This window comes from Callionymus lyra, chromosome 19, assembly GCF_982586985.1.
Source record: "Callionymus lyra chromosome 19, fCalLyr1.hap1.1, whole genome shotgun sequence".
Taxonomy (NCBI): Eukaryota; Metazoa; Chordata; class Actinopteri; order Syngnathiformes; family Callionymidae; genus Callionymus; species Callionymus lyra.
The window spans coordinates 14709749-14722910 of NC_141836.1; the positions used below are offsets into that span (position 1 = coordinate 14709749).

The 13162-nt window shown below is 40.3% G+C and overlaps 2 protein-coding genes across 3 annotated transcripts; both read left to right on the forward strand.

The window, feature by feature from the left end:
* Positions 1–613: 613 nt before the first annotated feature.
* Positions 614–5391, forward strand: il17re (interleukin 17 receptor E). 2 transcript variants are annotated; one of them, XM_087781178.1, is made up of 17 exons: positions 614–835; positions 1377–1392; positions 1454–1549; positions 1631–1704; positions 1775–1846; positions 1904–2006; positions 2075–2202; positions 2280–2348; positions 2411–2477; positions 2563–2744; positions 2816–2863; positions 2926–2971; positions 3058–3209; positions 3279–3347; positions 3412–3463; positions 4203–4313; positions 4383–5391. In XM_087781178.1, exons 1-17 carry the CDS (start codon positions 764–766, stop codon positions 5150–5152), a joined length of 2127 nt encoding a protein of 708 aa, XP_087637304.1. In that variant the 5' UTR covers positions 614–763; the 3' UTR covers positions 5153–5391. The 2 variants fall into 2 exon arrangements, with proteins under 2 accessions (XP_087637304.1, XP_087637303.1); XM_087781177.1 differs by having other exon boundaries at positions 2284–2348; positions 2411–2744.
* A 1525-nt stretch (positions 5392–6916) lies between these two features.
* Positions 6917–12915, forward strand: LOC148059653 (interleukin-17 receptor C). The gene is made up of 16 exons (XM_087781179.1): positions 6917–7138; positions 8019–8046; positions 8112–8237; positions 8298–8396; positions 8467–8564; positions 8643–8748; positions 9913–9954; positions 10023–10156; positions 10228–10290; positions 10354–10411; positions 10469–10695; positions 10762–10809; positions 10865–10916; positions 10981–11076; positions 11164–11202; positions 11941–12915. The coding sequence occupies exons 1-16, from the start codon at positions 7043–7045 to the stop codon at positions 12678–12680; spliced, it is 2052 nt and encodes a 683-aa protein (XP_087637305.1). The 5' UTR covers positions 6917–7042; the 3' UTR covers positions 12681–12915.
* Positions 12916–13162: the final 247 nt, after the last annotated feature.

The window sequence follows — 13162 nt, forward strand, 5'->3', positions numbered from 1 at the left end:
TGAAAACCTTTGTCAGTAGTTTCTTCTTTGTGGTAACCTCATTTTTTTTAAGTAAAAAAAAACACTTTTTCTATGCTTTAAATATAGGATCCTTGTGCTAGTTTTGAGTGCTTATGTCAGTACTTTTTGAGTACTGTTAGCAAACAAACAAACCTCAGCCACGTGTGAGAATAATATTAAAAGTCGTTTTTGAACGTCCTGATAGTATCAGATGAGAAACTTGTGTTATAAACACAATTTTATTTTGGTGGCATTGCAGGATGTAAAAAGGAATAATACGAATAAAATATAAATAAATCAATACAATTAAAAATAATACATCAAAATAAAAGATTGAATACCTTTAGTGACATATATATTGATAGTTAATAATAAAAAAAGTAGGTTAAGTAGAAACACTACCGGAAGTCATTCTAAATTTTGGGATTTTACCGGAAGTCATTGTAAACATTGGGATTTTACAGGAAGTCATTTTAAACCTCGGGATTTTACAGGAAGTCAATGTAAACATTGGGATTTTACAGGAAGTCTAGTGAAGTCGCTGCGGGGTGTTTTATTTTTCTTTCAGTGATTCTGTAGTTCTCACTCCTTTTTGGACGCCCTCGTCAAAAAAAAACTTTTTTTTCATCTCACTTAATATGACCGGAGGAAACTATTGCGTCACTGCTGTGCCCCGCTTCTCTCCACGAAGATCGCGCTCAGGATGGTTCAGTGAATCGAATTTTCGAACGTGAAACGTGCGGAAGAAATAGTTTTTTAGAAAATGTTTCTCGTCATCGGACTGATATTTGCGGCATTTTTGTCGCCTCTGGATTCCACTAAGAACACCTGCAAGGTAGGCTTCATGTTCCGCGCCATAAGTATATACAACACTTTTAGCTTAATATTTATTATTTATTCATTTTTGTTGGGTCGGTTAAGAATTTCTTTACTGTTTTTAAAGAAGAACTTAAGGAAAACATAATTTAAAACGTGATAATAAAAATATAATACTAAAAGCACTGACATTATTATTATTATTATATTCACATGTGTGTGTGTTTGTGTTTCTTCTGAATTTACTAATATATTATTGAAAAGCTTATGAATATTTTTAATTAAATGAAATCTATTTTTATTTATTTATAAATTATTTATTTATATGCCATTTTATAGCTATGTCTCTTATTTGAATTTAATGTATTCTATGTAATTGTAATTTATTATTTTCAACTCTTTTCATTTCATTCACATCGTTTAATCTTTATATCCAGTAATGCCACCACAACCCATTCCTGCATTGTGATGTTATTTTAATACATTTTCTTGTGTAGCTATAGATCGGACACAATAACATGTTTTTAATCGTTTTGTTCCCTTTGATCTCCTGCATCTAGAGGCGGAAAACTTATGGTGAGTTTCACAATTTCGCAGAGGTTCCCTCGGGTTTATGTAACTGTCTGTCTCCCGACAGAATTTAAGGAGGGTCAGTGCCCCGTCAGATTTTCCCCCTGTAAAGATACAGATCCTTTTTATTTGGATTGTGTCACGGTCAGTGTGTGGATCACAGGTAAGAACGCACCATCAGGATGAACGACCTCTTTGTTCTATCAAAAAATAGTTGACATTTTAACTGTTTTCCTTTTTGCAGACTTAAGTCAAGCTCCGGTGATTGACATAAACAAAGGACTGACACTGCAGCCGACTCTCAGGGGAAATAAAAGGGTGTGACCTCTGGTCAGCTGGGAACTAAACTGAGGTCATTTCATTCTGAGTCTTCCTTGTTCCTTCACAGGGCAGGCGTGACATTCATCTAAGTAAAAGAATCAGCTGTAAAGGCTCCGCTGATAACAGCAGCTCCAGCGTGGTGAGAGCTCTGCACTCCTGGTTATTGATCTGGACTCTGTAACCGTGGGTCTTGCAGTGGGAGGTGAAGACCGTGCCTATGAAGTTGAAAAGGTCGGAGGTCATCAGCGTCTTCTTTAAAACGAACGCCACCAGCTGCAGTTTCAACTACACAAGTCCAGGTGTGTTTACATGCCAGCTTTTACTCGGCGGAATACCCAAAAAGGATTTAACTATTTATAATTCCCAGATCCCGTTCCGAATTTCCATCTGTCAATCGATCGCACGTCCAAATCCGTCTTTGTCTCCGTGGAGATGGATGGACCGGTGATTATACGTTGGTGCTACAAACTCGGTGAAACCATCAGGACTAGGACTGTAAGTATTTTTTTTTTTGACTGATTTAAAGGTCATTTGGATTAAAGAGTATAAATCTGTGCTTTTTTTTTCTCCAGCTAGATCCGGGTCAGAACACGTCGGTCCAGGTCACGCTGCCCCACATGCTGCCCTGCGTCTGTGTGGAGGTACTTTTCGGTGTGTCCACCAGTGTGTCCGAAATGTGTTCAAGTAAGATGTGTTCTCGCAGGTCTACTACACCTTCCCTGATGCCAGGAGGAATATCAAGTGTCCCTTTGAGAACGACACCGTCTCTGGTGATATGTCATTTGTTGTTATGGAATAATAACAGATTTACTGCGATGTTAAATGTTTTTACGATATTTTGCTCCACCTTTATAGCTGCCAGAGATGTTCTGCTCAGCTCTGAGTTCACACCGTTTCACTTCGGGTTGCAGTGGAACTCAAAGTGTCCGACTGCAAACCTGGAGATCTCTGCCTCCCTCTGCTGGAGGAATGGCGCAGGACTCTGCATACTTTCCTCAGACTCGACTCTGAAAGGGACCAAAAGGAATAAAACCATCGTAAGTGTGGAAGATTGCTGGTGCAGGAAAAAGACTCGAGGGTGCCTGATGACTTTTTTTGGTCCCCACAGATGTACGGCACCTCCACTGTGGACAAACACCCTCAGATGTGTCTGCAGGTGAGGACTCCACCGGGTTTCTTGGAATAACATGGGTTTGATTCTTATGTCCTCATCTGCAGTTGTCGCTTCACCAGAACAACAAAATCTCTTGCCACTTCAAAGCAGGTAAACAAAAGCCTAGTTGCTTTATTTATTCATGTTTGTATTGTTGTTGGTTGTAGTAGTGTTTATAAAAACGTGGTACCCCACAGATGCACCATCCTGGGAGGCTTCCATCGAACCGAGCAGGCGGAGCATGATGGTGCATCTCACACCGTCTACCTCAGCAAACTTCTCGGCACAGTTGTGTGTGCTCAAGGGTCGTGTCTGTGAGGCGAGAGGACCCATCGTCTCAGCAAGACTGGTACGTTTCTTTAGGAGCTTCAGTCTTTTTTTTTTTTTTTTTAAAGTCACAATTTCACTTTTTTTGTAGGAAGTAAACGGAAGTGTTAGCAGACTCGTAGTCTCTCTCCATGACATTTCGGAGCAGCCATGTGTGCAGGTGAGATTCTCATCACCACAATGTGCAATACAGGTAATTTGACCATTTTCTTGAACCTCTCAAGGTGTGGCAGTCAGATCCCGCCCTCCTGGGGAGACGCATTCTGTGTCCGAACTGTGAGTCTTAAATCCTTTAACCCTTTGAATACTTGAATTATATCCATGATCCACTGTTTTATTTAAGCATTTGCAAACATTTTCGGTCCTTTTTAACGATTTATATGGTAAAACCTAATGTTTTAGCTGCTGTTAAAGGACTTGAAACAGTTCCTAAACTAAAACAAATATATTTTTATGTGTAGGTTTGAGTCACACTTACATTTAAATGCTTATTCACTTGTACACTTGATAAAAATTCAAACATCTGGATAAAAATGAAGTAACAACTGTTGCTGATATTATGTAAAGCTAAATAAATATCTTATTTTCTAAACAAAACTCTGATGTAATATTGACGCTAGTATAAAGTGGATTTGTTTAGGACGTGTGTTTGAGTATGACGTCACTGATATTAACTAGAAATAAAGGAGACAAAGCAAACTCCATCAATCTTATAAACCCAAAGTTCATTACCTAGTACACTGCCCCCTGCTGGCCGTCCCTATTTACTACAAATAGAAGAAAAAAGTAAAAGTACTTTAAGAAACTGCTCTGGAAATAGGAATAATGAGTCATAATATTAATGTTAAATGTTAAATTATTACATCACCATTTTAATCAAAAGTTAAGCCTCTGTTACTGTCTACGCAGATGATCCCTCTGGAGGTCTCTTTCGGGAAAACGTTTAGTGTCAAATCTCGTCAAATAAGCCGTTGTTTGACGTTATCAAAACAGCTAAATATAAATTATTTTGCAGACTCAGCCAGCAAAAGTGGTCTTGTAGCAGTGGCAGCTCTTTTTGTGGTCACTTTACTGATCCTCGTGGTGATCTGGTGCCACTCTTCTGCCAAGAACAGCAGCACAGCAGGTCAGTCTTCTGGACTACAAAGGTTTTTTTTTATACATGTACTTTTAATAGTACAAGTGTCTCCTCTAGATTGGTTGCTGGTCCAGAAGCCCGTGTTGCTGGTGTGTTCATCGGATCAGGCGCCACACGTCTCTGCCGCCTGCGCTCTGGCCTCCATCCTGCAGGGGGAGCTGAGAGCCGCAGTGCACATGACACTGTGGACCCAAAATTCAGGAAGCTGGTCTGGCATCGGACCCGGAGTGGCCGATCTGGGTCCTATTCCCTGGTTGTACGGGCAGTGGGATGCGGTTCAGGAAGCCGACGGGAGGATCTTGATCATCTGGAGTCCAGAGGCCAAACAGTCGTACAGAAAGTGGAAGCAGCTGAAGAAGAAGAGGGACGTAATAAATCCCGAGATCAAAGAAGAAGAAGAAGAAGTTCACGAAAGGCAGAGCGAGGCTGAGTGTCACGACACTGCTGTGATACAGCCCGTGTTTACCGCTGCCCTCTCCTGCCTCAAGGGGGCGCTGCAGGAGGGTAATTCCCAAGGAGTTTCCATCGTCTACTTCGAAGGCCTCGGACACAGCAGGGACATCCCCAAAGCTTTCCGGAGTTTCCCGAGTTACTGCATACCCCAACATTTCAGGGGTTTACTGCAGGAGCTCGGAGGAACGAGAAGGCCCTCGGACAGCAGGTGGCGCTGTTGGACGGGACTGGTCATAAAGATGCTGTCTTTTTGGCTCTCGCGTCAGCTGGAAAGAAAATTAAAGACACTGTTGTCTCAAACCAAAGATGAGAAAACAAAGGAAAAGTGCCCTCTAGTGGCCAAACGGGCACCTGCAGAACATGTGACACTTTAGAAGCACCTGTAGTGTCAGATGTCTCAGGTGTAGAAACATGAGCGTTCTGCTCACTCCAAGTCTGTATCTGACACCTGAAAAAAAAGCATGTTTGTGAGTTGAACCCACGTGTAGATACAATTTTAAATAGTATTTATTACAATGTATTTATTAAGTATTTATTGTTGTTATGTTTAGTTTAGATTTTAAATAAAGTGTTTCATGCAAATGTTTCTCTCGCACTATCTGCAATAATTCAAGCACGGGTTCAAATCTAAATGAATAACTAAAATCTTAAAGTTTTCAGTCTAAACAGGTTACATTTGAACCAGGAATACGCATCGAGCAAGTTTTGACTAAAGGTTATACATTGTTGTCTCATTTATGAATCATAGATGGGATATTGTAAAATGATTTTCCACAGTTATATTTAAAATATATAAATATGAAATTCAGTTTTAGATTCCAATGTTTATAATGTTACAGGGAGTTGAATTTTCATGTCAGAATCACTACAGCTAGTTATTGGTTAACTAAGCTAACAAGTATAGCATCTAGTTTAATACCTATTTATATAATTTTTTCTTGTGTCATGTTAAGTTTAAGGATCAACTAATGTGTTAATTAAATTGGGTCTTAAATAGATGTTGGACTCTATTGTACTCATCAGTATGTGTCTGTTTGTACAAAACTTTATTTTAATTGAAATATTTACATTAGAAAATCTTTTTAAGCTCCGCCCACTAAAAATACTTTTTCTTGAGATTAAATCTTGTTTACCATAACCACACCCACTCTGCTGTGATTGGTCAAGCACTGAGGTTCGTCACCACGTGTCATCAATCCCAGAAGTCTCCACCTCCAAGGGACTCATTGTATAAACAAAGCGTGCGTGATAACATCTTCCTGGAGGAGGAGTGAAGCATTTATTACGTTATAATGTACTCCACTCTTGTAACCTCTCGTTCGCCAAGATTTCAGACGGGGGGGGGGGGGCCTTTATAAAGTAATAAGTTCAAATCATGGTCATGATGAGGGACTGACTGCATCTTGGAGAGGAAGACTTCAACATTTGAAACATTTAAGTCAGGAGAGTTGGGTTTTGACATTGGTTGCCCTTTAACTGACCTTGGCTCCTGCTAGGGTTTGAGTGATGTCATCTGCTACAAGTGATGTCGCTGACATCTTTGTAATAATCACAACGCGACAGCGTTACTTAAGTTGTTGTTTCAATGATGAAGATATGGTTAATTTATTAATATATTTATATATATTATATTTAATTTATTTTGGTAAAAATATATTTTATATTTACATGGACATGGAAACGATTGGTTCATCGCTCTTAAATAAACAGTTTATCAGTTTAAAAACATAATTAAAAAAGACGCATCAGTTGGTTCCTGACATGTCCTGCCAGGTCAGGTAAGCCAAGTTTAACAAGAAAAACTTGGGCTTATCATCTATCGCTTCAGGCTGAAATATGTCGCGGTGGTTGGCAGCGATTCAACGTCTCACATCATGCATAAGAAGATTCCTCAAACGAGAGTGGTTGTCGGCCTGAATGACAAACATAAATCGCTGATGTCTTTGACCTAGATTCAGCCGGACGCTAGTTGATGATAAACTAGTGACCAATCGGTTCATAAAAGTGTTGCCGACGACATACCATAAGAACTCCCACATGAACATGTCACTCTCGCACCTGCTTGTCTTCTGACTAGATAAACACGGTAGGCGGGCGGTTGGTTGAGCTGAAACATGAGCTGATCTCACCTGAGCATGTTTGGTCACATCCACCCCGTGAGTGGAACTAAGTAATCAGTCAGAGCCGGGATCCTGTCCCTCCATCCACGTGTCCGCCGGCCTGCTTCTCATGAGGACCGGCGAGGGGTCTCCGTCCACCTGGAGATGGATTTCAGGGTCCTGCAGGTGTTAGTCCTGGTGCTGCTGGCGGCCAGTGGAGTCCTCATCGACCGAGACCCTCGGGAACTCACCTGTAGTGAGGTAAGTGTTGTTGACTACTCAGATATATAGTCGGTAAAATGAGTTAGTATTGACTTTTACTGCATTTATTGTATTTATTCATGTGCAGCTTCTACAAAAGTACAACACAATCAGATCGTTTGTTTTATTGCTGGTTGCGAAATTTTAAAAAAACAACCTCCAACCTTAAAAACACATCAATAAAAATCTTAACATGCAGAAACAAAATCTACCTTTTAAAACCTCTCAACAAATCACTCAAGCATTTGTTGTTAGTTTAACCTCCTCTCACACGTTAAACTCTCGCTAACGTAATTTTAAAACCTCTCGCGAATGGAAATGATACGTGAAAATCTCTCGCTAACTCAAGTGAAACGTTAACAATAATATAAACCTCTCACTGAAAATCTTGTCACTCACCACACACACACTGATAACGACGTCTTTTTCAAAACAGGTGAGAACCTCCCACGTGAATTTGAACCTCTCGACGAAACCGCTTGAACACAACAAACCTCACAACGTTCCACGCTCTTCTGTGGAAGTAATAAAATGTGTTTGCATTCATATGGGACTCGACTCTTAAACCTCTCGTTCAGTTCAAGGATAACATGCATTTAGGCAATGAATTGAGCCACAAATGAAAACCTCTCATTCATAAAATGTAAGTCCTCATACGAGTACGAACTACATTTTCGTTCAGTGGAATAAATGTGCTCTTAAAGAGGATTTAAGAAGCATTTTCACTCAAACCTCTTGATGTATTATTAATGGTGCAATAAGAGAATAACTCAGTCAAACATTTAAACTCAATTAAGGTTAAGATGTTGCTTTTAATTGTTTTATAGTTATAGCGAGTCCTCCCGTTTTATTGCATTCTAATGCCTTCTTATCTCATCAGGGTTTGACCGACTGCAACGTGAGCTCAGGTACATCAACAATTTATCGCGCTAACCTTTACAGCCGCCTAGAGTAACCTCGGTTCCGTCTACAGTATTCATGCACGGCGTGGCGCCGGAGGATTCGGTGGACGTTACGCAACTGAGGCTGAGTTTCGTCCTGCGCTGCCCGGCCGGACGCAAGTGCGAGCCGAGCCTGAGGACCAGCATCACGGTGCGAGGTACGAACAAATGCTTCTGATTTGCACATGATTTTTGTTTATTCAAATGATGATTTGCAGAACTGGAAAACACTCCTGATGTTTCTGAGGAATCTGGGGGTGATGATGAAGGTCAAAGGTCAGGCGGGAGCGGTGATTCGGCGCCCTCTGAACTGAGAGGTATCAATGTGAAGGAGCCTCCATGCTCGGGTTTCCTCGTCTCTTACGTAAACCTCTTCTCGTTGCCCAGTGAAAGTTTGTCGCAGCTCTCCGGGCGCCGGTGAATGGTGCAGGATTCTGGGATTCAAACCCAGCGACTCGGGGTCGCGGCGACCGCGCACTCATCTGGTGAAGGATCCGACCTCACTCTATCACTTCTATGTTCCAGTCGTGTTTATTTTATTTTAATTTTTAAAAACATTTCAGCTGCACCTCACGGAGACGGTGAGTCTCGGCGATCCTGTCGTGGTTCACACGAGCTCCAGGAGAACGTCACTCGTTCGAAATGTCACGATCCCGTCCTTAGAAAAAGGTGAGGCTTCATGGATGATGCTAGCATGATGCTAACTCAATGCTAATTGGTAATATATGCTACTTTTTTAGCTCAACAACATTAAACACTAAATACATGTATACACTGTAAATGTTATCCCTAACATCTTCATTTACAAATTAATTGAAACTGGTTAATTTTAAACTTTTTAAACTGGTTAAAACGAGTTTTAAAGGAGTTTTTCTTAATTTAGCTTTAGCGTGAGCCGCTGCTATCGATAGTACTTTATCTTTGCAGTTTCGATCTGCCAAAGAAAACGACAAAAGTTATACAATAACATTTCTTTGACATGCTTTTACGAATATGGTGGCTGGGAAATTAAAAATTAACTAAATACAATCTTAAAACAAACTCATAAATATATGAATATATAAAAGTATTTGCAGTTAACTAAAATAAAAAATGCTTTGTTAGTTTGTACATTTGTGTTGTACTTCAGAAAAAAAAAGCTAATATCATTTAAAAAATAAAGGAATTTCATCTGTTTTTACTTAAGTTAAAATTGTTTCAAGTACAAAATAAATATGTTCTGAGCCCCCCACATTAAAGAAAATCTGCGAATTAGCAAATTTTCACTTTAGTTAACAACTAACAATTGATCTACAAACATTTATTTGAACTTGCAAACTCAATCCTCTCAGATACGTTGACCTAAACAGCGCCCGTAATGCTTTGCCGCCCAGTCAACCGACCACAGCCTTCGATCACGTTTGATGCAGCTACGTATACTTTGAATTTAAACACAGTATTGTAGCGTCCAAAAAGTCGTCACATGACTGGTGTGTATAAAGTTCACTGGCACTTTAAAACTAAGGTTGGTGAGGTAATTAAATCTGTAGATGTGTTAATGATTATCTACTGTTCAAATAGGCAGCTGTTTGTAACACACACACACACACACACACACACACACACACACACACACACGATTGTATATATAAATAGATTGAAGAGTGTGTAGTTCAAGTTTTTGGGAATGTGTAGTACTTCAAGAGATAAGACTGGCGGCTACACACATGAAGTGGGAATATGAAGTGTCAGGATCAGAGTTGACAATTTTGTAATAATAATTCACATGTAAGTCAAGTTCCATTGTGTACTTTGAATTATTTTAGGATCTTAAAATAATCTCTTTCTTCACAGTTTGCACTAAGAACCTACAGGTGGTGGTGGAGGGTTGTGAAGGTGAGTCAACACAGTCTAAAGGTTAACCCTCTTGTTTTAGTTTCACTTTTTAAATACTTGTTATTTAGTCCCAAGAATTCACGTGGTGATGGATCCACAGAGGAATGTGGCTCGGCTGCAGGTGGAGAACATGGCCGACAGCAACAAAGAGCTGATGTATCTGATGGTTTGGAATGAGATACCAGGAAATGTTTCAAAATGGGTGAGTGGAAAAAAAAAAAAATGAAATGATATTTAATAAAAATAAAAAATGACACGTGTTGTATCTTGCAGCCTGAAGAGGAGTCGGAAATCGTCATCTCCTTGGATCTGGTCGCACCATGTCTGTGTTTCCAGGTAACGTGTCGTAATGAATCATCGAAAAGACTGGTTTTAACAAAGTTTATCTCGCACTGACAGGCGTGGTGGAAGGGACAAGGCATCAGGAGTCAGTTGTGTCCGTTTAAAAAGCTTCAAGGTGAGTTCTGGAGAACTCAAAAGTTAAAGTAGACATTAAAAATGTTTCTTGATTTAGTGGCTCTCGAGAGAATGCAGAGCAAGGTGTCAGTGTCTGTGGTGGAGGCTCAGGTGTTAAATGGGGATATGATCCTCATTTGGAACATGAGCGCCCCCTGCAGGCTGGAGGCTGAGCTGTGGCTGTGTAAGAAAGATCTTTCGGGCGGGGGGTGCGAGGAGGTCGCCGGCTCCAAGCGAAAGCTCGACAACCGTGAGCACTGGGGCGCCACACGCAGTGGACACTGGGTAAAAAAAGTCACATGATATGGATCTATTTTTATAGGTTTATTAATTTAACTTTTTATTCTTTAGATGTCTGGAACATTCAATGCGTCCTCTCATCCTCAGCTCTGTGTTCAGGTAACTGGGTTGGATATTTATATTGATTATCACTTAAGCCGCTTTTCAATTTTAGTTAAAGGTGGGAGGTATGCAGTCGTATATGGAACCACTGTGTCCTTTTGAAGGTATAGATTTTACTTTAATGCTCATTTTGAGACGATCGTTTTCTTGATGGTTGCATTTTTTCAGCCCCTCGGTGGAGATGGAGTCTACTAATCTTGGCGGGATTATTCCTGATATGCCTGGTTGGACTGGCGGCCTATTTCATACGAGTTATCCTGAAAGGTCAGTGTGTGATCTTTATGAGATTAAAATGCATTTATTAAGAATTTGACAGTTAATAACTACATATTTTTGTGTGATTTTACACAGATTACGTGTGTCGTTGGCTGAAAGACAATGATGTTAAAGGTAAGAATTTATTTACAGTAGGAAGAAAATTCAGAATTTTTAATTGTTGATTGATTCTGGAAGTAAATGTTTATTAGATTATTGAATGGAAATTTTTTTTTTAATGTTGAAACTTTGAACATTCTTTATTGAAAGGCATTGAATTTTAATATTTGAGTAATTTAATATGTAATTAATAAATTAAAACGTTGCATTTTTTATATAATTATATATATATATATATATATATATAATTTTCGAATATTTTCAAAACAAATAATTTCTTTACACTTAGTGTTGGATATTCAAATTTCAACAATTAAAAAATAAATGTATTTAATTTGATGTCTCTTGAATTCAATATAAAAGGTCACCATGGTACTTGAACTTCTACGTGTCCCATCAAGTTACTCTTTTTGTATTGTCTGAACATTTTTATACTGAATCAATAAAGCTAAGAGTTAAAAAAAACCCATTGAATTTAGAAAAGTATTTTTGAATTATTGGAATAAGAACATCAAACTCAAAGTGAATCAAACTCTAAATAAATTAATTCATTTTAAAATATTCCATGTTTTTAAATTTCAAGTAGAAAAACAATTCAAATATAGAATATATATATATATATATAAATATAGAAATTATTGAATTTAATTATTTCAATGTTTTAACAACAACCTTACAATTAATAAATACAAAGTGTCAACATTTCATGTTCTGCTGTCGCTCAAATACTTCTATAAACTTCCATCCATCCAGGAGCTGTGGGCGGTTGTCACGTGATCTTGCTGTACCCCACCGCCAACGACCAGACGTTGTGTGAGCTGGTGTGTCATCTGGGCTCGTCCCTCCAGACCCTGGGCTTCAGCGTGTCTCTGGATCTGTGGTGTCGGAGGGAGCTCAGTGAACTGGGGCCGGTCCCGTGGCTGCACTCTCGACTGGACCGCCTGCGGAGACAGGGAGGCAAGGTGGTGGTGGTCCTCTCTAAAGCGGCCTGGGCGAGGGCTGAGGAGTGGGGAGCAGGAAGCTGGGAGAAGAACACCCCCAAGGAGATCAGGAGCAGCTCGGACAGGGTGGACTCCCCAGATGTTTTCAGCGCCTCCCTGAGCTGCATCCTGGCCGACTACCTCCAAGGCCGGGCGGGCGAGCGCTTCATGTTGGTGCAGTTCGAATCCCTGCCGGTGGAGCCGCCCGGAGGCTGCAAGATGGTTCCAGAACTTTTCCGCGGCCTCCACGTCTACAGCCTTCCCTCGCAGAGCTTGGGTTTCCTGACCGAGCTGGCCGGAGCCCGACAAACCTCCACCGGGACCACCAGACGGAGGAGAGCGGGGGGGATCAGGAGGGCGTCCCAAGCGCTCGCACGTGGGCTGTTGGGGTTCACGGCGGGGGGCCCCGTGTTACAGACTTGTGTCGGGGTGGAAATGGAAGACGTTGGAGAATCGGTTCCGCTGCAGCCGGGTCCAGTTTCAACCTCCTTCGTACCTGAACCACACCTTTAGGATCTGATGATGAAATGTTACAGCTTTGAGTGGAAAGACAAACAGCTTTTGTTTGTGCAGACATATTTAAATCTGGATTAAATCTGCAATTCTTCCTGTTCACTTAATTTCCTGTTTGGTATCTACGTGACGGTAATGTAAGCACAATGTGCAAAGTCAACGTGAATGAAGTATATGTGCAACAAATGTATTGTATATATTTTGTTATCTTTAAATAAATCATTTAAAAATACAATTTCTATGATTTTTTTTTTTTTTTCCTCCCTGGAACAACGTTGATGCATTTGAGTACGTCACAGGATAATATAATAATAATAATAATAATAATAGATAAATAAGCCGTTTCCCGGATGCGGTCCAGGGATGAGCTCGAGGTCAGCAGGTTGTGGGCGGAGCCTAACATCCCAGATTCAGAGAAACCACTGGGACTCCTCCATTCATCCTTTCGTCCCCACACCCATAACCCCGGCGTCGTATCTTCG